This window comes from Acytostelium subglobosum, assembly GCF_000787575.1.
Source record: "Acytostelium subglobosum LB1 DNA, scaffold: scaffold10, whole genome shotgun sequence".
NCBI classification, from domain to species: Eukaryota; Evosea; class Eumycetozoa; order Acytosteliales; family Acytosteliaceae; genus Acytostelium; species Acytostelium subglobosum.
The window spans coordinates 627,403-655,388 of NW_012236523.1; the positions used below are offsets into that span (position 1 = coordinate 627,403).

Genomic DNA, 27,986 nt, shown 5'->3' on the forward strand with positions numbered 1-27,986 from the left:
TATGTTCTTCAAATACATAGAGCGACTGACTGACTGAGAAGCATGCAAACCTTACTCCTACTCTCACGTGAATCCCCTAAACTTGGATATCCAAAGTGAGGTGGGCAAACCAAACCAAGTTTCAAAACCTTGAAGATAGGTGGGGGAGAAGTCCTTTCTTTGGACCACTTGATGACTCAACAATCAGCAAACGACCCCTCCTAAGATGGTTAGATCAAGATACCAGTTTTGCGCATCCTGTGTGAATGGCATCGATGCGGGAATGACGACATTGAACGAATGAATGAATGACTCGAGTCGAGAGAGTGACAGGACTTTAGTTGAATTCAATGTCATTGACACGCCTTGGTATGCTAAAGAGAATACCGTTGAAGCGGAGATTGGGATCTAGCTTACTGCCTAGTAGTTCGCGGGCTACTTTGGCATCGGCATGACCAGGCAGACGTCGGAAGAACACCAGCCACAGACACCAGAACGCATAGACCACGATGAGCGACGCGATGATAAAGAGCAGCGTCGAGTTGAACTTGGCAATCGCACGGAACACTCCTTGGAAGCCGAGTAAAGTGGTGTCACCCTGCTCGCCATGATGCAGTTTTACAATGGCTTCGATCAGACATGATCCAAAGGCGGCAAAGAACATCGAGCGACCAATGGCACCGATTCTCGCAAAGGCCAACGCTGAGTAATACAGGTTCTTTGTCATTCGCTCTGTCGACAACTCCTTCTTGAACTTGTCAGGCTTGATAATGTACACAAAGTAGACGATCGCCACGACAAAGAAGACCAGCGCAATCACGCATACCATGATCTGTCCAGGTATGCTCTTGTACAACCATGTTAAGATCTAAGAGATGGTGATGTCAGTCATTCCGATCAATCAATCAATCAACGACACATACTTGCTCGGTACCAGAGTGTGTCTCGCCATCCCTGGTGTGCGCCAGTACTTGTGCCGCGTCAATGCCAAGAACAAAGTAGAAACCTGATGAGAAGATCCTACCGAATCGCTTGAGGATGGCACCAGCAGTCTTGCGCCCCAGTTGATCAATGTCAAAGACGACAAAGAATATACCGTACGATCCATAGCACCATAGACCAATGATGAGCAAGAATATAACACCGCCAGAGAACATCTCCTCCAGCTCCGCAAACGCTCCCGCCGGTCCCCATGGTTGTCTATGCTTGTCGACCGCCGCCGCGATTGACAAACATCCCAGAGTGATATACATCAAGGCTGTGCGTGGATGTTAGAATGATTGATAGATTGAATGAATGAGTGAGTGGCATTGACTGACATACACTTGGCCAGGAATCCAATCCTTGTGATGATCTGTGCGGCGAGATAGAACTTCTTGTTGTTCTTGATGTCTAGGAGGTATTTTAGATGTATCCATGTTGTGCTCTTGAAACATGATGGGGATTGCTCGATCAGGTCATCATCGTCGTTGTCATGTTCGCTATATTCATTGATGCTGACCTCTTCGATACTATGATGATGTTGGTGATGATCGTCGTTGCTGTGGACGTCATCCAACATACTATGTTCCTCATACAATGTGCTGTGTGGTGTATGTTGTTGTTCATTGGCATTGGCATTGATATCTTCGTATAACAATGATGGATCTATACCAATACTCTTATTCTTATAAGGATTGTCATTGAACCTTATATTACTATTATTATTACTCTTCTTATTCTTATTTCTCTGTTTTCTCACATCCAACAATGATTCATTGTCGTCATCTGGATCATCGTCATCATTCAATATATTTGAACTCAATATTGCTCTATCCACATGTCCATCATCAATACTATGCTCCTCCTCATTACTATTATTATTATATGTAGTTGTAGATGCTGTTGTTATTATTGGTGTATTTACAAGATCACTTGGATCCTTCTCTGGTTGGTCGATTGTCATTGAATGAATGACAACAATGTTACAATTTGTAGAGTATATGTAATGTTATATATATATATGTAATAGTATCTACTTTAAAGAGATAGATAGATAGACAGATAGATAGTTTAATTTGAGATACAAGTATTGTCCACACCAACACTAATGCTCCTTCTACTTTAAATTACTTGAAGCATGAGTGCTGCGTGAGTTAGTGTTGTGTTTAGGTATAGTGTGGTGTGTTCAAGGTTGGACCGACCTTTGACAACAACACAACACCCCCAAACGCGAAACTCATAACCACGACCACGACCACGAAATCACCACAATGATGACATCCAGTATCATTCATTGCACTATCACTCCACACTCTATGTTATCTCTATCTCAGAGATAGTTATGTTTCGAAAGATAGTTTTCTTTTACAACAACATTGTAACATACTAATACATCAAAAGTGCATGAGACTCTCATAGGTGAATGAATGAATGAATGGCGATGCGTGCGTAGAGATAGAGGATTAAAATATACACAATAATATATATTATATTAAGATTTCTTGAGGTTGTTGTTGTAGACTAGTATTGATTGACATTCTACTTTGTCATTGTTGTAGTTGTTGTAGTGACCACTGTGCTTACGATGGTGGTTGTGGGTGCTACTGCAGGCGCAGCAGCAGGTGCAACCTCCTTCTTCTTTCTAGGCTCAGGCTTCTTGCGCTCCACCAACTTGTTGACGATGGGTGGATTGTCCTGTGCCAACACCTCTGCGATATTCTTTCTTGTGCAGCCATACTTCTTGCAGCACAATGTCAAGACACGCTCCCTTGAGTACAGGGTCATGGCACCACCGAATCTCTGGTTTGTCTTTTTCGTCGACTTTAACAGCTCCAACTCCTTATCCGTTAGTCTATACACTTGCTTCACTGTTGTCTTTGGTATTCTTGTCTTGCCAACGTATTCATCGAGAATAACCTTTGTTTTTCCTACTTTCTTATCAGACATTTTATCTTATTATTCTATATCTATCTATCTATCTGTATGTTTGTACTTGTATTTGTTGAAGTGTGTTTTTTTGATTGATCATAGACCCCAACGGATAGAAGAACACAAAAAAAAAGGAGGTTAGTGTCGAGACTTGTTTAAAATTTAAATTAGTGAACCTATTGGTCGTTTATGAACAACTACTTCTAATCTTGTATTTGTATTGAATAAACAAATAATTAAATAAAAATATTAATATTTAAATATAAAAGTATTACATTACAGATACATACATTATTCAGATATTTAATAAGGTGCAGCCCACCTTTCAATTTGTGATTGATTTAAAGAAGGGTAACAAAATTGAAAGTTGAAGTTGTGTTCATTCGAAACAATCACGTGACCTTTTGGTCAGAATCACACAACAAACATAATAATGCTTGCTTGCACCAACCCAACTCAACTCAACACTTAAACTCAAACAATGTTGGTGATCAAACGTCACTTGGTTTGCACAAACAACATTATATAGATAATCAATAATATAATGTAAACAAAACAACAAACAATCAATCAAACAATGTACAATAACAACAACAACAACAATAACAACAACAACAACAACAACAACAACAACAATAATAATAATAACAATAATGATAACCCAGATAGTTACGAATATGGACAGGAATCACTGTTTACACGTGCCGCCATCGCAACAATTCACACTCGTGCAATAAGCGAATCCGAGAGAGTAAAAGACAACTACAACTCAATGGTCGAGTTCAAAGATAAGTCGATCAGCTTCATCGTCGAGAAGCGCCACACCAATCAAAGCACCGAGACCATGTTCACAGTAGATATCAACCATGAATCAATAAGTTTATGTCAGTAAGTAATATTGAATGATGGAATGAATGAATGAATGAAGATAGAGAACTGACCAATGTGACTCACATACATACATTGAATAGGATCGATGGGGATATCATTATGATCATTCAAAATAGTCCACCAAATGTTATGTACACTAGACAAGAGGAAAGAGATCGTATGTATGCAGATGATGCAAAGAAGTTTGAGAGCTACGCCAAGGTGTCATTCAATGTGACTAAGATGGATGAAGTCGAGTTCGATGACTTTGTCAACAAAGTGTTGTTGACGAGGAGACCCAAACGAGATCATGATAGCAATGTTGATGAAGAGCTCAAAAAGGCGGTGGAGTTCTACCAGGTGTCTTTTCAATTGCTACACCATGCCTACACAGATAGAAATAAGAGCGGCACCTCGCACAGCCCACACTTCCAGTTCGTTCACGACTTTTGTCTCGGACTTACATCTAAGAGCGGTGAAGCCCTACTCCGCAAATACAAAAAGGTCCTCAAGAAAGACTTGAACATCAAATTGTACCTTGACTACCTGGATCACTTGTCCTATGTTCAAGCACAACCTGGAGCACATGGACGTCCAACAAGGGATCCATTAGTGTCACTCTATATCTTTATGCAATTGTATAAGTATGTATGATGATGAATGAGTGAGAGAGAAAGTACAAGTACTAACACCACTCCACTCAATCAATCAATCAATCAGCACTCTTGATCCAGTTAAGAATGTACCAAACTTTGAGATGCACTTTGAAAAGGTGCTGGATGGATCATCAGGCTTATTCACTGGATGGAGGAATGTTGTGGTTTGTGACGAACTGGATAAAGTGTTGTCCTCGTTTATGCATGAATATATGACCAAGGACAAGGGTAGGACAGAAGGACCAAGTCAAAAGACACTATCTTTCATCATCAAGTTGGCCGTGCCAATGCTTGATTGTGCTCAAACATTCAATGTTGATCAAGAGTGCTGCGAGGAGGTACGGACCTTTCACCGTGACTTCCTTGCGTACTGGACGGAGAGGAAGTTGTGGAACAACCAACTATTTATCGAGATGCTCGGAAAGATGACCAGTCATAAGAGACTGTTGATCAACTTTGTCAGAGATCACATTAACCCATATCCAACAGTATGTTAAGTAATCTTACTACCCAATCCAAGCGTATTCTAATCTACTCCCTTCCTTTCTTTAAAGTGGGCCCAATATAATGAAAAGGAGTACCAGCCTACCCTGGAGGCATTTGAAGGACTACTCATTCATACCAGACCAACAGATATCTTCAAGGAGCTATTCAGCTTTACATCACGTGAGCATCAACACTCAATGTACATTAACTCATTCACACAACTCACTAACATGTCACCAACTCACTCATAGTTGAGGGACTACCCACCAATGTAATAATGGACAGGGCAAGGATATTGTTCACATTGATCAAGAAGCAATATAGGTACTCACAATATGATTGTGGAGGACTGTTCTTCAAGCTGATGGAGGTCTCACCCTCGTATTTCATTGGACTATTCAACTCAGACACCTTGGACCATACTGCCAAGTCCATTGTAGACGAGTGTTTGACCGCCTACGTCAACCTCCAGTCGAAGGAGAGCTTGGCTACCCTGTATGCCAAGCTCAAAGATTGCGTTGTCCTACAACCAATCTTGGCAAAGTACATTCCTACGAATGACTCTTTGATCCACTGGATACAATCGATCATAGACCTGCGTGATGAACATTCAAAAACTTTGTTGACAAATGCTCTGAAACAGTTGTATATCAACACGTTCGCAATCGCCTTGGCATTGGACGATTGTGCGTATCAAGATCTGCAACGGACGTTAAACAATGCAGGTGATATCATGATCAAGGCGTTCAAGCAGGCACTGATGGCGCCACCTCAAATCATACTAGACAATCACAAGAGCATGTGTATCAATTACCTGATCGAGAGGGAATATCGTAGTAATGACAATAGCCTGTACAACTGGATCAGAATGGTTGGTCTGCCATCGAACATTGTTGAAGATCTCATTGGACAACTTCATGCTCATGATGTGCTTAGCTTCTCTACGCTCAAAGAATGCAAAGATGAGCTCGAGTTCATGCCAAATGTATACTACCATTTAATAATGAAGGATGTAGAGATCATAACTGAATAAACAAATCATGTACAATACTTCAACAACAACTTCTAGAAGTGATTATATGAGAAACTGGAATACAACCGGATGTTTATTCAGTTAACATACTCTTGAGGAAAGCAACGATCGTTGGGTGAATACCTAGTTCTTCTAGTTCTTTGTCTTTGAACCTCCTGAGTGATACAATGGTCTTGATATCTTCATCCAAGAATAAATTGATAAGCACATCTGGAGTGATTGGATTGAGGCCAATTGATCTTATCCATTGATCCAATGTGAGGTCAGATCTGGCCCTAATGTTTCTAATGTCCACAATGAATTTGGGTGGGTCTTGATTGAGAAGCTTCAGTTTGGCGATCAAGTCTTTTCTGGAGCCAATTGAATGCTTCTTCTGAGATTTCTTCAATATCTCATCCAAAGTGGAGTCAGGAAGTGATAGGGCAATGGAGAAGGTGTCAATACACTGATCTCGGAGCGACTCGATGAGCTTCTCTCTGGATTCCTTAGGGATCTCATTCGGAGACTCCAATATCCATTGAAAGAATGAATCATTGGTACTGTCTCCAATGACCACATTGGGCATGATAATGGTGTGAGTTGTTGTCGTGTTTGATGTAGTTGTCGTTGTTGTTGTCGTGGATTGTTGTGTTTGCGTGGTAGTGGTCTGTGGGCCACTGTCTGGTTGGTTCGAAAGGTCGGGTGTCGTCGGTACCACTGGAGGTGGAGATGGTGGCGTTTGGGTTGTATCCGAAATGTCAGGAGCATTTGGATCTTGGATGTGATCATCCTTGACAAGTATAAAGAGGATGCCATTCGTCTCTATGATATCTTTTACATCCACCTTGTTGAGTTTGGATATCTCAGATGAGGTACATCTTAAGAATATGTCATCCTCTTGTTGTTGTTTGATGTGTATTGAGTATGTTCCCTGAGTATCTGTGGATCCAATTGTGTCCTCGTGGCACTGTTTGGATTAAGAAATTGGATGAGTGAGTGAAAGAGGTGATTTGACTTCCTCAGCAACTTACCAACACAGAGTGTAATGAATAGTATGTTTTGGCAATGGGTTGCTGCACATTCTGACCAAAGTAGTGAGTGAGCTCCAATTGTCGATTGTCAACCACTAGCTTGTTGTAACACTTCTTTTCATCATTGCCTATGTCCCTGGCAATATCAATGAGAATGTACTGTGGCACTGCCGTCAAGATAGTGGATGGGGGCTGAATATTTCCACAAGCACACCTGGAGCATGTAACCAAATAGGAGGAGTATGTTAACATTATTCGGAGTGATGGGCAATAGTAATTGTTTGGATGTGTACTTACCTGCTTCTCTTTGTCTCCTTTTTGTCACTGACTATCAATTTCCCAAGTACATCGATGAGACTATCAGACATGGATAGTGATGCGGCATCCTGGAAAAAGTAGAAGCAATCAGGTGTTGGGTTTGGCGATGATTTCTTGCACTTTAGACATATGTTCTCGAGTAGTCCGTTGACAAGTCCGCAGGGCGCAGCTTCATATGGCAATGTGCTGAGCATGTGGACCAAATGGCTACCAGGTGAGACATAGTGTTGCTCTTGTAGGTTTGGCGGTTGTGTTGCTTTGAAGAAATCCACAACACTAACAGAATGAAGTTTGTTCTTCTTGGAGCTCTCAATCAAACATCTGAATACGTTGCATGAAAGGGTGGTACTTCCATTGGCGATGTCATCTGATTGTGGTATGAATCGAAGCCACTCTACAAGGCAGTGGAAGTACGGGCACTTATCCAACGGTTTGAAAGTCTTGACCAATTTCTCATTGACCTCATCCAATGGCTCTTCATCATCACCATTATCCTCGTGGACAGTATCGTCATCACCATCTTGATCCTGTTTGGCATCACCTGTCTCATCTGGGTAGTCATGGTTCTCCTCCCCCGCCTCCTCCTCATCGGCAGGCAGTGGTTTGTCATCCTCATCATTGTTGATACTGTCATATTCTTTCCATTTCTCTGTTGATGTGGTATAGCTCTTGATCGTCAGGTTGGACAAGACACCGTGGATGGTTCTCATGAACATTGGGAAGTAGGTCAGAGGAATGATGATCGATGGCATTGTGGCTCTAGGGACATTGGACATTGACTTGAAGTCTTTGTAGGATGATGAAGGCGAAGGAGGCAGGCCCTTCAATACATCCTCGAGATGAGTGATAAGTTTATCGTCAATCCTGGCCGTGCGAATCAGATCGAGGCTGGCCTGGGACGAAAGAACTTTGATTATCTCTTTGAGGTAGGTGGACAGGGCTTTGATGTGTTCAGGGTCGGTGAACTCCTTCTGGAGTGTAATGCCAAGCCTCTTGAAGTGATTGATAACCAACTGATCTGGGATCTGGGGCTCATTGATGATGTTTGGATATATATGTCCGTATGAGAGGTACACCTCGATGAACAACATGGTCGTGCTCCTCAAGCTTGTGGCGGGTATATTCTCGAGTAGGGTGGCCACACCTGGAGGCAGCATGCTACAAGGCAGTCCAACGAGGTTGGACACTTGTCCCAACATGTTGTTCTTGACATCCAACTCGATGTTGCTGTGATGGATTCTGAAGATCAGAGATGAGAAGTGCCAACAAATGGAGTCTAGTGCCTCTGCGTGTAGCTCTGAACAAACGTTGGTGAACTCAACATGGGTTGCCAGTGATGTGTTGAACACCTGGGCATCGAGGCACTCTTGGGACAATATCAATGCTTTGATCGACTGGGGTATCGTCTGCTCGATGGCAGCCGCTGCTGCTGGGTCTTGTGGAGTGGCTGGCGGAGGKGGGATGAGGAAGGGGAATGGCTGTTTGAACCTGGCAAACTGTTTGATTTTGGGGCTTGGTCGTAGCTTGCCGGAGACATACTGAAGGATCAGTTTGTTCTCGATCACCGTGAGGTTTGGCTTGAAGTCGATCTTCTTTGATGTTTGGTACTGGGACATGGCATCAATAAGGAACTTTTGGAAGTGAGGGACATCGCAGTTTGATCCAACAAACATTCCATTGTCTCCGATCTCAAAGGTGATGTTGCCAATGTCGTCTGTGAGGTCTCCACCACTCACGATCGACTTGAACATTGGCCTTTTCTGAACGCTGGGCGCGTCATCTCTGTGTTTGATTGTCACCATCTGGACATCGTTGAGCCACGTCTCAATTAGTGACACGAACACACCGTTGGCTTTGCCCTGTTTGGTAAAGAGCAACAAGGACAGTGATGTATCTTTGTCAATCTTTTGAGGACAGCCGAGTACACGTTCCTTGAACTCCTTGGGTATCTGTTCGTACGCGGTGACGGCATTCTCCCATGCTCGACTGACAACCGATCTCGCCTCGAACTGATCGGGGCTGTCAAGCAACTCAAAGACGGAGCCGATTGTTCTGTTGTGGTACTCGGCTGGCAGATGGCCCTCAAAGGACTTGTAGAAGATCTGGAGGAAGGTGATCAAGTTGACAAAGTGGAAAGATATGCATATCTTTGGAATGTGCACATTGAAGAACTTGAGCAGTGTGTTACTGGCGCTGTCCGAGACAATGTGGCGAATGATTGAGTGATCGAAGAAGACACTGCTAAAGTGTTCCTCAGATTGCAATCTAACGTCAATGATGTTCTTGAAGCGACTTGAGCTCTGGATTGAGTGCTCCATGCGCGTGTTCCTGATGGAGGGGTAGGCCTGTCGCACATTGTGACATAGCGACAGCAGATATGGCTCATACGTGTTGAGGTCCGCTTGTGTCATGGTCGATAGATTGAGTGCCTTGTTGTTGGAGTAGCCATCACTCCAGACAGAAATCAATATCTCATTGATCATGTGAGCTGCTTTAGAGACGTCGCGTTGTATCTGGTTGTGATTGAGGAGTATGGAAAAGCAGTCTGATGCGCGCTGCAATACGTAGTCCTGATAGTCATTCAACGACTTGCTTGTGATGTCAATGTCAAAGATCCTGGGCTGTGGCTTCGAGAGGGTAAACTTCTCTTGGTCGTTGGGAAATGCCGTGGCGGTGGCAGCTGTCCATGTAAATGCGGACCATACGGTGAAGGAGACGACCCTCCTATCGAAAACATTCTCCATGTTGGCAGTGGTGGAAGTCTGTGCGTCATTGGCTTTGACTTGCTGTGGGATCGCACCTACTAGACGATCGGTACCAGCCGAGAACAAATTGTTCATGCCCTTCTTTTCGATGATTGTCTTGTTTGTGAGATGATGGATATAGGAGGTAGAGGACGAGCCAATGGAGACTGCCACTGTGTTGACAAGTAGTTGTGCTAGGATGGTGTCAGCAACAGACTTGTTTGGGTTGTTGATCAATATCTTGTCAAAGAGTAGAGTGGGCGTGTGATTGTTGGGAAGATTGATCAGGCGGAGGAACAGCGTCAGGTATGGTTGGAGGCCGAGATTGTTTGATATCGTCTGGTCTTTGATCACTTTGTGGACAGTGTCGGTCTTGGTCCCTTGTTGATACAGCTGGTAGGTGATCAAGAATAGGGACATACGAAGAAAACCTTTGGTCTTGGCATCATTGTGCTTGTTTGTGAGTCCAGTCACTTCGCCCAATGACTCTGAAAAAATGGCGTCCTTGAGTATCTTGAAGAGTTTACCGTCCTCAGAAGTTGGATGGATCATGAAGGGGAATAGACTGGGGCTGAGCAGTGGGATGTGGAGATGCACTAGTCCAAGTAAGTCAAGCAGCTCCCTGAACCTGAGTAGGCTGGACAGAGTGATCGGTGATGCGATCCTTGTGAGCAAGTAGACATGGTTCTTGCGCGCATTGAGTTGCATGGACGGTGTCGAAGCGGTGTCCAACTTGAAGATGTGGTTCTTGAAGACTTGTGAGAACGTATCATTATTGGTGAGGAAGGTTCGTGTGGCCACAACATTGTTGTCAGAGTTGATCTGGTCGACCAGCTTGTCAATCAAATATGTGGCGTGGGTGGCATGGAGGATCATGGAGATGATGGTCGCTTCCCCCTTCAACACCTCCTCATTCAACCGCTTGTACTCAAGGGTGAGACTGTGCATGTTGGACTTGTCCGACCTTCTCAATACCTCCAGTTGTACGTGATAGAACACATCGACCAACCGAGGATTGCGATCGCGGAGCGCATCAACCGATAGTAGTTGAAGAAGATCTGGTGTGACAGTCAAGTGATCAATGCATGGATTGGTCATTGAGGTGATGGACACCAGTTTGAAGTACGAGATGGCATCATCAAACGACGGGTTCCTGTCGAAGCATTGCTTGAATACGTTGGCGTACCAACCAAAGGGGATATGATCCATGAATGGGAAGGAGAGTAACGGGTCTCGATTGCACATCCTGAAGAGGTTGGCGAGGTTATCTTTGGACTTGTGCACAAATGGTACGATGATGTCCATGAAGCAGTGGGCGCTGATGAGTGGCAGCTTCGCTTGTGCCAAAGCATCATTGAGATCATTGAGCTTGGTAGCATATGTGGCAACGACGGTCGTGATATCAAAGGTTGCAGCTCCTACTGCATGATAGACACAGCCCAGCATCTTCTCCATTGTTTGTTTGTTGTCCTCTGTGGAAATGATGTGTACACAGATGTTGTACATGGCGTAGATGTAGAAGAGCATCGACAAGACATCATTGGGCTGCTTGGGTATGATATGATCGATGGGCACACGATTAAGGATGTCTCGTATCACAGTGCACCAGTTGGTCGTGATGTCCAGTAGCTTAGTGGCTTGAGAGCTATCAACCCTGGTAATGTGATCGTACAGGATGGTGATCGAGAATTTGGCAATCTTCTGTCTGGCATCCCAAAGCTCCTTGTCGTTGAACATCTCATCGTTGAGGCATTTCCTCAGCTCAGATGTGATGTCCTTCAGTCGGACAAGGGGACGCACCATGTTCTTGAGGAAGTTGATGGTGTTGATGTGGTAGTGCTGGCAGATGTGTAGATCACGTATATTCTCAATCTGTTGATGGAAGACCTTTTGGATTACCAAGTACATCCAGTGAGTGTTGTCCTTGTCGACACCGCTGGCCTTGAGTGTGCGAAGGATGAAGTCATGTCTGTAGCTGATGAACAGGTCTGGGTTGGAGTTGATGTGATCGACCACACGATGGATGGGGTGGGTCATCAAGGCTTCCCTGAACCTATCGCGGACATCTTTTGGATGTTTGGCGCGCGTCTTTTCAAAGAGGATACAGATAGTCTCTGATATCGAGTCGTAGAGTGGCATCTTGCTGACGCCAATGTCTGGACGAGGCTGGATTGTTACTGGCTCGAATCGCTCAATGCCCAGCGACAACTTGGGTATCTTGACACTCATGATGTAGTTGCCAACGAGCCTTTCATTCAAATCTTCAGGGCCCTCCTCTGGGGAAGTCCTGATCTTGGCAATCTGTTCAAGTGCTCCATAGTTGGAGAGCATTTGGACAATCTTGGCCACAACTGGGTAGAAGTAGGAGGTCATGGCGTTGTTGATAGAGTCGAGGAAGGAGTACACAAGCTTGCCCGAGAGTATGAGGTCTGCAATGTTGGTGACGATGTATTTGAAAAGGTCCCTCTGCTTCCACTTCTCTGTGAACTTGCCCACAGTCTCCTTGTACCACATGGGATGGTTGTTGAATATTGCTATCAATGATGCAGGGGTGAGTTCGCCATTGGAGGCTTCCATCTTGGCGGTGGCGGCCACATTGCCCAGGTGCAAGATGAACACCTCTTTGAGCGAGTCTGTGATGGAGAGGGGGTCGAGTGAAGCTGAGATACCATAGGCATTGGCGATCCATTGTCTAATATCTGTGTCGAGCTTTGTGGAGTGCTGCTGGTTGGCATCCACCTTGACGCCGAGCGAGTCCACGTACATGAACTCCATGCCATTGAGGAAGATCGAGTTGAGCTTGGTCTGGTTGGACAGAGAGAACTCGGGCGGGTAGTGGCAGATGATGATGAACATCTTTGATGTGTCCAACGTGCCAAACTGTTCAATGATGTAGTTGATCTGATGTTGACTCACTGTGGACATGTCCGCGATGACAAGACACACTTGAGATTGAGGTGAGTCCTTGAACTCCTTGACATCTTTTTCGCACTCTGCGGTGGATTTGAACGAGCCCAGCTGGAGGACAGCCATCGAGTTGTCATTGTTATTGTTGTCGTCCAACATCTCTCTCATGATGAACTTATTGAACTTGTCATTGGTTCCATGCATGCGATGCAGAGCCATTGATGTTCTTGTGAAGAACACCCACTTGTTAGTCACTGTCTGCCTGAGAACGTACTTCATGCTGTAGAGGTGCTTGAGGAAGCGCATCAGGTTGAAGTGCTCTTGGCGCAGGAGGTACTCTTCAATGTAGGATCGAGGGAGACTCTTGCACCTGAAGACACTCTCTGGTCGTGCGATCTGGAGCAACTTCCAGTTGAGCACACAGTAGTCGGTTGGCCTGTTTGTTGCTTCCAACCTGTCCAGCGATATCCTCTGAGGTATGATTGATGCTCCGCCCTCTTTGATCGTGGAGTACACCAGTGATGAGATGGTCTCTTTGGACGAGAAACCTGCCAAGAGTGACTCGTTGCTCGCCTCCTTGTGGAATGTGTCGGCAAAGATCTGAGCGGACCGTGTCAAGTGATTGAGTGTCTCTCGATATTGCTTAAGGTTGGGCTCGGTGTCCATCTTGTAGTTGATCAGGTTGTCAATGGACAGATAGTACTTCTCGAATCGATTGAGCCATGGAAGCTGCGTCTGGCTGATCTTGGAGAGAGGCAGATGGACGATGATCTTGAACTCTGGATGCACATTACAATAGATTGAGTGAATGCCAAACGAGACGTTGGCCATGAAGTTGATCTTCCCATCCTCTGGGGATTGCAACGAAGTGAAGTATCGATTAAACACATCGTAGAAGCATGCATCAATCATACCCGTGTTGACCAACACCACCGTGCCGCCTGACCTCATCATGTTCTTGATCTGTGCCACGACGTTGACCAGTGCCTCTGTCAAGGTGTCCAGGTCGAAGCCTCCGACCCTGATCACCGTGTGCTTGATGTTCAACTCCTTGAGGATCATCAGAGAGGACTCATTCTCGGTGGGGTCGACGAGCAGTATGTACCTGAATGGGAAGACGTTGGGGTCCTCATGTGGATTGAGCTTCTCAAGAAGCGACTCCTTGATGCGCTTGATTGTGTTGTCCTGGTTCAAGACCTCTCTGATGGCTATCTGATTGTCAACGCTGAACTTTGTGAGGCCCTTGATGGTGCTGAGATAATTGATGAACACAGATGCGAGCTCGGTGAACTTTGCTGGAGGGATGCCTCCATAGTTCCTCTCGAGTGAGTCAAGCAGAATAGCTGGGGTAAGATGGAAGCTGGCTGACATGCCTCGATCCAAATGTCTGAGGAAGTAAACAAAGTCACGCTGTTGATACAACTTGTCCTTTATGCTGGTGGAGTAGTTGTTGACCTTATTGTACGCTCGGCACAGAGCCTCACAGATTGGGATCCTGAACTCTGGCGTTCTGTTCAGTCTGCTCAGACATCCAATGGCTAGTGTCTTCTCGTCCTCCTTTGAGATGGTTGGAGGGTGAACGAGCATCAACATTCTGTTGGTCTTGGCGGCGTCCAGAATCGTATTGGAGAGTACGACCACAGAGATGTCCACGTGGTTGTTGTCCATCTTCTTGGACAGCTTATCGAGGTAGTCGTGCATCACCTTCATGGGAGACATCTGGTTGTTGACAAACAGACTGGCCTCGTCAATGAAGGCCACGCACTTGTTCTTGCTCTTGGTCACCTTGTGGCTCTGTTGTCGATTGAGTGTGCGATCAAACAAAGACTTGATCTCACTGTCAGTGGTGTGTTGTGTGCCTTGATATCTGAAAGGGTCCACATTGGGCATGATTTGCCAAGGTGTCTTTGATCTGGGAATGCCGTCCCTGGACTTTGAGATGGGCTCCTGCTTGTCCTGGTTCATGTTGTTGATGACAATGCCAAAGCTGAGTGTCTTGGAGCAGCCTGGAGGGCCAACAATGAACATGGGCATCTTGCAGTTAATGGCGACTGTGATGCAGAAGATATTGAGCTTCAGTGACTCGGTGGGAGCGATGCCCTTGGGCACATCCATCGTGTCGAACCTGCAGAAGCTGTTGACGATGTTATCGAATAGGTCTTTGAAGGTCCTGTACTGCGTCCTCAAGTCTGCATATGCATCTTGTTGGTACTGTTTGTTCAGTTGTGCCAACATCTTCTCTCTGGGCTCGCCTGGGGCACACCTGATGTAGTAGGTGAGTGCAATCGAGGTGATGATCGCCAGCAAGTGGTGCTGAGTCTTGTTCGTATCGATGTCATTGAACGTGCATGCCAGGATGCTCTTGCCAACCTTCTTCTTGTAGAAGAACTGGTAGAGGTCGATCGCGCGCATGATGTCACGAATGGACACGTGGGTCTTGGACTGGTGGACCTCCCTCAGCGCGTTCTGTCCCTTGATAATGAACTCCTTGAGGGCAGAGTAGCCAACTTCCTTGGGACATATATCGTCGCGCTGCCTGAAGAATTGGTTGAGGAATGGTTCCTCCTGATGTGGCTCGAACCTGCCATAGTTGAGCTTGAGTTGCTCCATTGAGGGTGGTGTTTGTCTCACAACGAACGACAGATTGTTTGTCTGGCTGGAGCCAGAGTAGTCGATCTCGTGTGGCGACTTATCTCTCTGGACAGGGTTCATGGCGCCAACCCAGAAGATGTTGTTGGGGATGGCTGTATCGCCATCCAGTGTGCCGTCAATGAATATCTCATTGATCAGGGCCAGTGTGTCACTGGGACATGTGTTAAACTCGTCGATGAACACAACCATTTTGAAGCCGCCCTCCAGCTTGCTGAGCTCGTTGGCCATGGTAATGAACTTGTTCACGATCATCTTGAACTCCTTGGCGGTGTACTTCTCATGCATGACGATGCGATGGAAAAGGTTCTTGAACTTGACTGAGCTAATCCTCTGGACCGCATCGATCAGTGTGTCCTTACTATTGATCTTTGGCTCTCTGTTGTAGATCCCTTTCAGCATATCGTCACTAGAGACATCGATCAGATGACACGTCTTCAAGATGCCATATATCAAGTCTTGGAACCTCTTGAAGAGCATGGCCTTGAACAGCTCGTTGGTCTTGGGTGATAGTGGATCCGCCTTTGGCTGTACAACCGGTGTGGCTGTGGCTGCCGCTGTTGTCTTGGCTTCAGGTGCTGCAGCTGGTGGTGGAGCTACCTGCTCATATTCGTAGAGCTGGGTGAGTGCAGAGATGAGGTCGCTTGGTAAGGTGCTTGGAAGATGTCGAACAGGCTGGCCATTCATTCCATTGATACCCTTGAGGACAAAGGCTGGATTCCTTTTGATGATATCATTGACCTCCTCCTTCAGGAGGTAGAGAATGCTTGGCAGATCGTTGTTGGCCGCATTGATCATCAGTGAGTAGAAGAGAAGGATGAAAGTCTTGCCAACGCCAGTGTCTCCAGTGAGTACGAGCGATCGCTGATTCTTGACTTTGTTGTGCAGCGTCATCAGTCTGAGTGCGAACTCGGGCGTCAACACATATTGGAACTGGTGGCAGAGGTCACTGACGATGTGATTACGACTGCGAATGCCAAAGAAGTTGGCAATCATGCCCTGGAAGTCCTCAGGGTTCTTGAGAGCCTTGGGAAGAGTCTTGAGTGCCTCAATATCCTTGAGAAGTGGAGTCAATGAGAAGTCGACATAGTCTATTAACACTAACTGTCTCACTCGATTGTCAACGGCGTCGTTCCAACTTGATGTCGATGTGAGCATTGTCGGGTTCATCCAGAGGTCACTGACTGAGGACAGGATTGGGTCGGACAGCTTGACTGACTCCAGGATGAACAGCTCAAACACTCTGAGTGGTGGCACCAACTCATGGTTGTTTGTTTGGGATGTGATATCAACGTAATGAATATGGTAGTGGCGAAGGAACTCCAGTCGCTCCGACAACAACTTGATGAAGTTGTTGCGTTGTAGCAAATAACGGTTGTCGTCGAGGTAGAGTGGCTGATAGCGAGCGTCATGATTGTTGTTGTTTTGGTCCACATTATTGAACTTGGCGATCACAGACTTGATAAAGCCAATGAACTTAGACAAAGTGATTCCATCTCCATCAGACAACAATGGTAGTTCGTCGCCATTGTAGGTCATGAATGAAAAACATTGACGCTCTGTGTCTGTGATGACCCATTCCGTTTGTAGATAGTCATCGCATCGGTGGGCCAGCTTGGTAATCAGTGGTATGTTGTCCATGAGATATGTCTCAGTGATTGGTGTCGGCAATGAGAGGGGCATGCCATCGTCTTGGTCATCGGCGCCTGGCAGTTCAGCAATCGGCGAACCAACTTCAATGTAGATGTGCAGCTGCAACTTGTTTGAGATGTGCACTATCTCACCAACACGCTGTCCAAAAACGTAGCCACAGGTGATCAGTGGGTAGATGAACTGGTTGAAGCTATCAAAGTCACAGTTGGGTGAGATGGAAAAGTGCACCAGGACGCTCTCCATCTTTTGTGCCTTGTTCAGGCCACGCAGCCTCTCGATCAACAGCTTGGCATCAAAGTTGGAACGAATGTGAACTTTGATTACGTGATTGACAGCTTTGCCGCGCGCCTTGATGTAGAATGTCTTGCCAGTGCCGCTCGGTCCACTGACCAAGTTTAGTGATTTGATGCAGCTCTGTGACTTTTGATCAGTCCACTGTTTGATGAGCCGACTCCAATCGTTGGAGAATGTCTCGTTGTAGCGAGGCAGGAAGGACAGGAGGTCGGTGCTCGTGCTGGAGTCGATTGCCATGATGTAGAGCATGGCTACCTTGTCATTGTTGTAGTGATTCGACAGCCATTTGATGAGGTTGTCCTTTGCTCGCGGTACACCAACCAGGAAGAATCGATGACCCTTCATATTCTCCATGATTCTGGCAAAGTATTCAAAGTCGTTGGCAAAGGTGATCGAGTGGAAGATCTGAGCGGGGTGGGGCATGCGTCCCTTGTTCAGCTGGAGCATTGCGTTGTGCATGTTGTGCTTGGAGTCCAGGTGTACAATCTTGGTTCCGCTCTCACCGATGTTGAGAACCTCTTGAATTGGAAGCCCGGCCATTAGCTCTGTGAGGAACGGCCAGATGTCTTTGATGACGAGCAAGTGTGGCCTGGCCTTGAGCTGGTCGACAATTGTTGATAGCAATACATTGGACAAAGGGTAGCAGTACTTAATTGGTGGCCATATCAACTCGGCAAGCTCCACAATGTCGACGGGTCGGTTGGGAGTCCTTTTGACCAGCCTGGCAATTTCTGTGTAGAGCGACGAGAGTCCGTGTGCTTTCAACATCCATAGACGAGAGGGGAGAGTGCTAATCGAATCGTTCCATTCTTTAAGCTTGCCCTCGAGCTCTTTGCGAAACTCCTCAAGCCTACCGCGCTCGGTCTCTGAGAACTTGGTGGTGAGTTTGCCCACATGGTACTCTGGATGGTAGGCACGGTCCAGCTCGCAGTGTAGATTGTGTATATCGCGCAGCTTGTGGACAATATCGTAGAAGCAGTTGATCTGAGCCTGCTTCTTCTTCTCCTTCTCATCAGTCACCATCTGATCTGACTCACGGATCTTTAGGCCTTGAACAAAGTCGTCGACCTTCTCCTGAGGGTGCTCCATATTGTGGGACTTGACCGTCCAGCCCATGGCTCCGTCTTCGTAGCGCGAGCTCCTGGAGATGAACTCTGATCCACTGAGCATCTGTATGACCAACTGAAGTATGGACTCTGAGTTGGCACCAGTAATCATGTAGAGTGACTTGACCTCGGCCAGCTGCTTCACCACCATCTGGATCTTGCTGATTGAGATTGCCAACTCCTGGTAGTCAGATGGAAGTGACTGATTGATACTGGCGCACAACGAGGCGATGCTGGGCAGTGGTGATACAGTGGCCGTTTGATTGTTGATGTGCGCCTTGATGAATGGTCTGAGTACGTTGTACGAGTAGATAACATTGTTGACCAGCACTGAGTTGGCCCGGTCCGAGATGAGGTTGGCCGTGATGATCTCGGTGGTCTTGTTGAACTCCTTGATTGAGGCCAGGAACTGAATGAGATCCGGGTGGACATACTTGAAGAATGAAAGATGTGTGTGTGACAGGCCGCCAATCTTCTTGGTGATCTTCTCCATCTCCTCCTTGGATTGCTTGATCGTCAGTGAAGAGCGGGTCGCCTTCTCTAGCGGCGCCTTGATGCTCTGCTTCTCAGACTCATAGTCAGTCACTTTGAGATAATGCTGGTTGTTGTCCAACGCTGTGAACATGAACTCAATGTTTGAGATGAGTCCAAACAATGAGGTGGCCTGCATGATGAACAGATTGAGTGACTTCTCTTTGTTCTGGTATGGCTTGTTTGGATGGAGACATGAGAATCTGTATAGAGGATGGATGGTTAGTTAGTATGATTGATTGATGGACTAAGTCCAATCACTTCACGCGACTTACATTGCCTTCAACTCATTCTTGAAGTTGATGTCCTTGGTCTGGTTGATGATATCTTTGAAGATGCCGTTGTTGAGGGGGATTGAACTGTCCTCATTGATCAACTTCTCCATGAAGCTCTTGGCATTGCTGGCAATATCGTCAATGGACTTGTTGTCACCAATATGGTTGTCAAAGATGATGTTGAACAATCGGTTGTTCTCTGCCATCAAGAACTTGATGAAGAAATTAATGGTGTCGTCCTTCCTCAATGTGTGGCCATCCAGTCCTTGGGTCTTCAAGATGTTGGCACGGATCTCTGCGATCTGATCGAGAGGTCGGTCCTGGTGTGATTGAAGATTGGAGAAGGAGAACTTGTACACGAGGTAGTCCACCACCTTGTTCAATCTCATCAGCTCCTCGACCTCTTTGTTTAACTTGGTGGTGATCTCTTCGAAACTTGGTTGTGCAACCTTGCTGTCCAGCACCTTGAGAATGCTGCGAATCGCCTCATAGTCCTCCTTCTTGTGTTTACTTTTGTCCAAGTAGTCTCTGATCTCACAGCACCTCGCTTTCAGAGTGCTTGTGAACTGAACGAATGTGTATCATGTTTGAGTTAGTACTTGTGTAAACTGGAGGCCAATGTCGACAACAGCCTACATACCAAGGCGACCTGGCCAGTGTAGGTTGTGAAGTACTTGTACCATGACTGGCACTCTGGAAGTTGGGCAAATCGAACAAAGGAGCTGTGCATGGAACATTCATTGGCTATGAGTTGCGACAGGTACTTGGTGTACAGCAGTATGAGGGGAAGTCCAACCACATGCTTCTTGGTGATGGTCTCAATCGTCTTGCTTGTGGGCGGATTGATGGAGACGTACTTCTCCACCATCATTACACACATGTCATGGTAGGACATGTGAGTGTTGTCCGAAAGCTTGTAGCCCTTGTCCATCAGAGCCTTCTCTTCCTTGGAGATCTCATAGATCATTTTGAGTGTTGTCATCACCTTGGTCATTGGGACGGGCTCGAACTGATAAATAGGGCAATTGAGTGCAATGCGCAATCGCATTTCAAAGTCCAATCTTTCGCAACATTGGGTCTGCAGGTAAACGAAGTTGGGATTGGTCTTGCTGCCATTGAAGATAGTGATGAAGTGAGGAAGACACACATCACCCTTCATCTCAATGAATCCAGGGATGTTCTCCACCTTGAGATACCTGGAGAGGAATGGATGCAACTCTTGGTGTTGACAGGCATCCAAAATGCTATTGAATCCCACTGTCGAGTTGCGATCATAGACGGCCTTATCAATACATTTCTCCATCCAGACACTCGAGCCATAGTCCAAAGAGTTACGATCGGCCATGAAGATATTTGGGTATTCGCCCATCATTCTAAAGAGTAGGCGTCCATACAAGAACTCTGAATGCAAGTACCTCTTCTTGATCATCAATATTATAACTCTGTATCTGAAGTAAATAACACTTGGTGGAAGATGCTCGACAGCTATAAGTGAAGTGAAGTGAGTGAACATGTTAGTTTGAGCAATACACTGTCGTGGAACGAATGAACGTCACTCACCTGGATGGAAGAAGTTGGACAACAACTCTGGAAACATTGAATTGGTCCTTATGAGCAATATCTCAAATGGTCCAAATACCAACTCAAACTTGTCAAAGTCATGGATGATCTGTGTTCCATGATGAATGATTGATTGATTGATTGATTGTGTTAGGGAGATGTTAACATATATGTCCGATTGTGTATGAGGATTATGTGATACATACTTCAGTTGTGTAGATGTTGAATGTGTTGATGTAGTGGAGGAGGAGCCCCTTCTTCTCGCTAAGGTTTTGGAACTCGATCAGGAACCGATTGTCTGTAAGCAGCATGTTGTCCCAGAGGAATGTCAGGACATTTGTCAACACAAGCTTGTGCTTCTTATCATCTTGGTCAAAGTCAAAGAGTGGTACACCAAGACGGATGATGAAGAAGGTATGATACTGTTGTCCACCCTGCTTGGCATCACGGATCAGTCGACTGACAAACTCAAGTAGCACCTTGTACAGGTTGGGATGACTCTTTGCCGTGCAAAAGCCCTGGTTGAGCAACTTGGATATATGGCTCTCAAAGTTTGGTATATGTGATACATCTAACGAGCTGGGGGATGTTGTTTGTTGGTTTGTTTGTATGTTAGAAGAAGTATTGATTGCGTGCGCCCAAGGCTGATACCTACTTGTCAATGTGCATCAGGATGTACAGTGCAAGAGATGGGAATGTGTTGTTGTTGCCCAAGTGGAACAGATAGTCTGAGTAGATGTCGATGTCTGTGACCTTTTGATCAAAGGTGGATTCGTATTCCAGCAGTTTGAGCCTCTCCTCCTTGCTAAAAGGGGCTCTTGTAACGACTACCTTGTGTACCAGATCGAGGAAATTCTTGCCGAAGCCAGTCTTCCTCTGAGCGCGGTGTTTGTAGGAGTAGTTCTTCTCCCGAGCAGCGTACGACCTCTCCAACATGATCAACGAGACGTCATTGAATCCAATGGAAAAGGCATACTGTTGTAACACGGTCTGGTCGTCGGGTACTGCCAGCGCCAGTATGCTCTCTTTGTTCACCATCAGCTCAAACACTCTCCAGTTCACAACGTTGGATCTGTCAATCTGGAAGGTCAACCTAGCATAGTCGATGAAGATTCTGGTGCTTAGAGTTGAATAAGGGATCGATCCATGTTGCGGTATGAAAGGTGGATCCTTCTGAACTAAGGTACACATGATTGGGTCTGTTTGGTTCATGCTATGACCGAGGCTGAGGAGGGATGCATTAGTGGACTGTTCTGTTGCATGTCACTCCATCTCCACCAACATCGTGAGTGACTAGCGGCTAATGGGTACTTACTGAAAGACACACAGCGATTCGAATCTGATCACAGCGAAGTACACTGGATTGTTGGCATCCAAGAAGACGGTTATTGTCTTTGTTTCAAAGTTGAACTGAAGGAGGACTTGAGGGCTTGAGTATAGAATGCCTCCTATATTGAGCAATGCTTTATAGTCAAAGAGTTTTTGGTCAATGTCGATAACAAAGTCTTGGTCGTCCACTGAATGAACTGCTGCTTGAGGTTGATTGCTTGGCTGATCCATCATAGGCTCCACACCTTTACTATGATCATCATCATCCGAGTCAACCTCTTTAGAGTCCAACATCAGGTCACTCATGTTGATTCCAATATGATGCACATCATTGTTGTTGTCAGACTGTTTGGTTGGAATTGATTGATTGATGTTAATATTTGTGCAACAAAAACAACAACAACAATGACTTACCATGTCTGATTGATTGAATTGATTGATTGATTGTTTGATTTATAGAATGATAATGTTACAATAATATATGTATAAGTACAACTATGTACGATAGAGATAATAGTATTTAGATATATTGGTAGTTAGAGATAGCAGTGTAGTTGCGATGATTTGATATGGTGATGATGATGATGATGTTGGTGATAGGTAGGAAGGAAGGCATACGTGCCTCCAGGCAGGAAGGAAAGTAGGTCCACAAAGGAATGAGTGAATGCAAGTTTACAACTCCACCAGCCAACTCAAAGAATCAAAGTTGGCCTTCAGCGAAAACCACACAAGCCAAGAGGCACTTGTTGGGTTAGGTTCAAACACACAACACTGTTGTTGATTCTAGTTTTGGGGTGTTCACATCACTGACTCCCTCACTTGACCAAGCATTACTACTTAATCTTTGTTATAACTAATACTCTAGTTAAATATTATTATCATTATTACTCGTAGATGTAAGTTGTTTGATTGATTGATTGATAAATGATTGAAACGAATGATATGATAGGGTGTGATCATCGAATAACTAGATTTATAAAAAATATCTTTGGGAATAATGGGCTGGGCTCATCCCAGGACATCAGGGAAAAATTTACGCATGAACAACGATTCGTCTTTTGTTACTCTTGTCTTTGAGACCTTTGATGGACGACAAACCGTGAGTAAGTGATGGCACCTCATATCACTGTTTTACGTTTTCGATCAGTCGTTCCACACAAATAATACGAACACACAAATACACTACATTGTGTTTATTCATTCATTCAAACAATCGATCAATCATTCATTCACACACACAACTAGCGCGCAAAGAGAGAACTGCACACACACTTAACTCAACACACTTATTACTCAACAACACACCATTGCATTGCATTCCATTTATTCATTCATCATCTAAGTACCATTCATTCATTCATTTATTAGTATAAGTTACATCGATAGTATAGATACAGATACAGATTGATATTGTTACAAGATAAAGATTATCCAAGACAGAAAGAGTAGACACCCAACATACAATGAATAACGCGTTGGCCCAGATCTTTGGAAAGACGGAATACAAAGAGTCGGACAAGGAGGAGTTCAAGACTGACTTGAAGAGTCTGCACAAGCACGTCAAGGAGAATGATTTGAAGCGATTGAAGAAGATGCTGGCGTTGAAGCGCGCAAAGTACTTGTTGAACGCGGCCGATGACATTGACGGACAGACCGCCATTATGATCGCAGCCAAGTCCAACAACAGCGAGGTGTTTGATATGCTGTTGAGCTCGTTCCGCGCGCTAAAGGTCGACCTGGACCACCCGGACAAGAATGGCAACACCGCCCTGCATCACTTCTTCTCGATGGACGTCGAGCCGCGCCTGCTGCTCACGCTGCTTGACCAGGAGGACGTGCACGTCAACAGCGTGAACCGCGACCTCAACACGCCCTTCCACTACTTTTGCCAGAAGTTCAAGTCGGCGTCAGCCGTCAAGGAGGTCTTTGACAAGCTGGTGGCCAAGAGCGCCGACATCAATGCCACCAACCGCAATGGCGAGTCGCCCCTGCACAAGGCCGTCTTTAACAACGCGTTGGCGCCAACCATGCTCACACTGCTGCTGGAAAGCCATGCCAACGTCAACATCACCAACAAGAACGGCGAGTCCTGTTTGCACTACTGCGTGCGCATGGGTCGCACGGACCTCGTGGCCATCCTCCTGCGATATGGCGCGGACAAGACCACGGTGGTCGACAACGAAACACTCTTTGATCTGGCCATGAAGTTGAACTTTACCAAGCTGGCCGACCTCCTAAGGGATGGTGTCGATGTCAACTCACACAGTAAGTATATAGTTCATGGATGGATGGCGCGAATCGATACTAACATACACAATCAATCAATCAATCCAATCAGATGGATCGACAACAGAGTTGATCATATTGTTACAGAATCCAACGTTGCGCGAGGACTTTAGGACGTTCTTGCGAGAGGATTTGATATGCGAGGAGAATGTGTCATTCTGGCTGGACGTCGAGTCGTTCAAGACGATGAAGCCAGACTCGGCACTGCGCGTCTTTAAGGAGTTCTACAGGATCTACGACAAGTACATCACAGAGAGCTCGCCCAACGAGATCAACATACCCTACTCGATCAAGAAGGAGATCAATACCTTCCTCAAGTCTCTGCCGCCAATGAACGAGTTGCTCGACAGTCTTGCCTTGCTACCGATAGCAAACATCCCACCGACACCATCACCGCGCTTCTTTAGCAACAACAATACCAACACCAACTCGCCCATACTGAATAGTGGCAACAACAACACCAACACCAACTCCAACTCCAACAACACTGCCGCACCGACGTCTGCATCACCATCCGTGCAATCAACGGCCAATCCAACACCCAACGCCAACTCACAATCAGCATCACCTCCTCAACCCTTTTCAATCTCCTTCTCCAGTTCACCAGTGTCCAACAACAATGATCCTTCGGCCACAATATCTTCTTTGTCATCATCCTCCTCTTCGTCGTCCGAGTCTACACCTCCAACGACCTTGGAGTCATCACCAATCTCAGCAGCCACAACCACAACAGCGTTGCCAACATCGACAGGAGGCAGCAATGATGAGGCTGTATCATCATCAACATCAACATCAACATCCACTCAATCTATCACCTCCACCAACAACACCAACACTAATAATCCAACTCTGCCAACTATCCCGACGATCATAACGACAGAGGCTGTTGTAGCTACATCACCGACGACTACATCAACAACTCCAACAATAACAACAACAGCAGCAGCAACATCCTCAACCGACTCAACAACAATCACCTATGATTGCTCCAAAGCGCAGTCTATTTACAACACAGCACAACAGCATATCTTTATGTTGATGGCCACTGACTCTTTGTCCAAGTACAAGAAGAGGGCAAGGAAGAGTAGCTCACATGGCACAGGAGGACAAGCCGACTAGATCTAATAAACCGCGCATTCATTCATACATACATACTATAATAGGGGTGGAGCTGGAGACTGATGATTGATCGGCGGAGAGTAGTCTGAATTAAGTTGTGGATCGTCCTAGGACTATCCATCGAGTGTATCAAACTTCATTGATTTCGTTGTCACTCCAGAGTTCCAACCAGAGCCGCGACGAACCTCCAGCTGTGACACTGTTCATTGGTTGTTGTAGTCGCGACCCAGGATACAATGTCTGGTACCAGAGCTCCCACTGTGCGCAGGATTCCCACCAAGGGATTATCGACATCTCAGACCTTCCCAAGCCATTCATCACTGTGATTGTGATGTTCTTTGTTGTATGTTGTTGTGTTGTTACACAGCCATTCGTTTTGCCTAACACTTGTTTCCACCGATCATGTGATCATCAGTCAGCCACCGTCGAGCCCCAACAAGGTCTCTAACACGCCCCTCACTAAATATGATCAAACTCTTTTTACAAAACTTGATTATGGGAATGAATGTCCTGATTTGGACATTAATTAAATTATTATTATTATGTACAACTCAACCTCATTCCCCGTCCATCCATCCATCAGTCAACTGGCTGACTGACAGACAGGGGTCAGGAGGTTGTTAGGTTTATTCGCTTGCCTTTTGGATCTCGGATATTGAGTATGGATGTCTTACTGTCGTATTGACCAAGGCAACAGAGGTCAAAGATCATCTCGCCAACGTCCAGGTTGATGCGCGCCAAGTCGATGAAGCCACCAAACAGTCGCTCGTCCACAATCAGTAAATGTCCATTGTTAAAGTTGCGAATGTATATCGACTCGATGATGCCGTGATTATATAGATTGAGAGTGCAGAGTGATGCGATCGCTTCGATTGGGATGACGGGCGAGTGTGCGTACTTGGCCACCAGATTCAACTCCTTCAAACTGGGCGGCAGTGAGCTGTTGTCAATCGTCGTGATCTCCTGATGGATGGTCAGACTCAGCAGACGATTAGGCAGACAGCCCTGACGGACGCGCGTCAGCTGTGAAACGGTTAGATGGCGTACAGTGTCTGGGATGGTGTCGCCCTGCTCAAAGCGGACGAGAGTGAGATTGCTGACGCTGGGCGGCACGTCGTGTGTGTCGATGGGCATGTGATTGCTCAGTGTGAGGTGTGTGGCGGTAGGCGGTACCATCCCGTCGACAATGCGGAAGATGTCGCCCGTGAGTTCTACGTGCCGGATGGACGAGTCGCGCGGCAGTGGCTTGATGTTTTTGGTGGCTATGATCATTGTGGTGACGGGCTCGATTGATGCCGCGTCAAAGTGATGGAGATAGCATGCGATCCGCAGTGTCTTGCACGTCTTGGGCAGTACACCAACATCGATCGTCTTGCTAAACTTCTTGCCCAGTGACAGATACTCTAGTCGCGGCGGCAGCACGCCTTTGCCAATCGGTTTGTCAAAGCTGTTTGAGAGGACCAGATGGCGCACGCTCGAGGGCATCCACCCTGGCGGTATATCCAAGTTGAACTGATGATAGAGCGTCAGGTGCGTGACGCCTCGCGGTATCTGTTGTGTTGTCGATTCCACAGTGAAGTACATTGGTTCAATCATATAGTTGACCGAGTCGCCATCGCCCGATTGATCATTATCATTATCGTAATCGTTATCATTATCGTCATCTTCGTGATGACACCGTTTATCTAGATTATCAATGTATCCACAACTACTGCTGTCGTCAGTGTCCATGTCAGAGTTTGAGTCGTCATAGTTGGTCATTAGGTCTACGACACGATCGTATTCTTGGAATGATAGTGAGAGAGGTGATTCATCGGTGTGCTTTGAACATATTCGATGTATCCTATGACATGTGACCAAGAAGCATACTCTATCTATATTAACATCTATTCTCTCTACTATATATAGCAGCAACAGGTCTGACAATGATGTAATGTCAAATGTTGATGTTGTTGCTGCTGGTGTTGTTGATGAACTCATCTCTTTGCAAAATATATATATCTCTATCTTTTAATGTTTTAAATATATATTAGTTTGTGAATATGATGTTGATCACATGTCCATTGATTGATTGTTGTTTGTTTGATTGATTAATATATGTACACATGGGTGAATGAATGAATGAATAAATGACATCATTGGTGTTTCAAATTGGAATTGAATGAGTTGGACCACTCAAACACACCTTAATCATAAACACACTCACAACACACTTAATGGGCGCCTTCCTTTCAATCAAAATGGAAATGACTTGTCTTTCAATAGATCTAT

The 27,986-nt window shown here is 45.7% G+C and overlaps 6 protein-coding genes across 6 annotated transcripts; 2 read left to right on the plus strand and 4 right to left on the minus strand.

The window, feature by feature from the left end:
• Nucleotides 1-316: 316 nt before the first annotated feature.
• Nucleotides 317-1,540, minus strand: SAMD00019534_056660 (hypothetical protein; the record flags this gene model as incomplete). The annotated part of the gene is made up of 3 exons (XM_012899157.1): nt 317-847; nt 903-1,237; nt 1,303-1,540. 3 exons carry the CDS (start codon nt 1,538-1,540, stop codon nt 317-319), a joined length of 1,104 nt encoding a protein of 367 aa, XP_012754611.1.
• Nucleotides 1,541-2,499: 959 nt separating this feature from the next.
• Nucleotides 2,500-2,907, minus strand: SAMD00019534_056670 (hypothetical protein; the record flags this gene model as incomplete). The annotated part of the gene is made up of 1 exon (XM_012899158.1): nt 2,500-2,907. One exon carries the CDS (start codon nt 2,905-2,907, stop codon nt 2,500-2,502), a length of 408 nt encoding a protein of 135 aa, XP_012754612.1.
• Nucleotides 2,908-3,466: 559 nt separating this feature from the next.
• Nucleotides 3,467-5,934, plus strand: SAMD00019534_056680 (hypothetical protein; the record flags this gene model as incomplete). Its single annotated transcript, XM_012899159.1, has 5 exons — nt 3,467-3,777; nt 3,861-4,403; nt 4,480-4,903; nt 4,970-5,081; nt 5,153-5,934. The coding sequence occupies 5 exons, from the start codon at nt 3,467-3,469 to the stop codon at nt 5,932-5,934; spliced, it is 2,172 nt and encodes a 723-aa protein (XP_012754613.1).
• Nucleotides 5,935-6,007: 73 nt separating this feature from the next.
• SAMD00019534_056690 (hypothetical protein) lies at nt 6,008-22,616 on the minus strand (the record flags this gene model as incomplete). Its single annotated transcript, XM_012899160.1, has 12 exons — nt 6,008-6,880; nt 6,945-7,158; nt 7,242-8,489; nt 8,802-12,886; nt 12,953-13,764; nt 13,828-19,349; nt 19,422-19,987; nt 20,062-20,906; nt 20,982-21,090; nt 21,188-21,560; nt 21,637-22,206; nt 22,297-22,616. 12 exons carry the CDS (start codon nt 22,614-22,616, stop codon nt 6,008-6,010), a joined length of 15,537 nt encoding a protein of 5,178 aa, XP_012754614.1.
• Nucleotides 22,617-23,734: 1,118 nt separating this feature from the next.
• On the plus strand, nt 23,735-25,691 carry SAMD00019534_056700 (hypothetical protein; the record flags this gene model as incomplete). The annotated part of the gene is made up of 3 exons (XM_012899161.1): nt 23,735-24,575; nt 24,646-25,194; nt 25,384-25,691. Coding segments are annotated over 3 exons (1,698 nt in total), but the record flags the coding sequence as incomplete, so codon positions are not given.
• Nucleotides 25,692-26,324: 633 nt separating this feature from the next.
• On the minus strand, nt 26,325-27,695 carry SAMD00019534_056710 (hypothetical protein; the record flags this gene model as incomplete). The annotated part of the gene is made up of 1 exon (XM_012899162.1): nt 26,325-27,695. One exon carries the CDS (start codon nt 27,693-27,695, stop codon nt 26,325-26,327), a length of 1,371 nt encoding a protein of 456 aa, XP_012754616.1.
• Nucleotides 27,696-27,986: the final 291 nt, after the last annotated feature.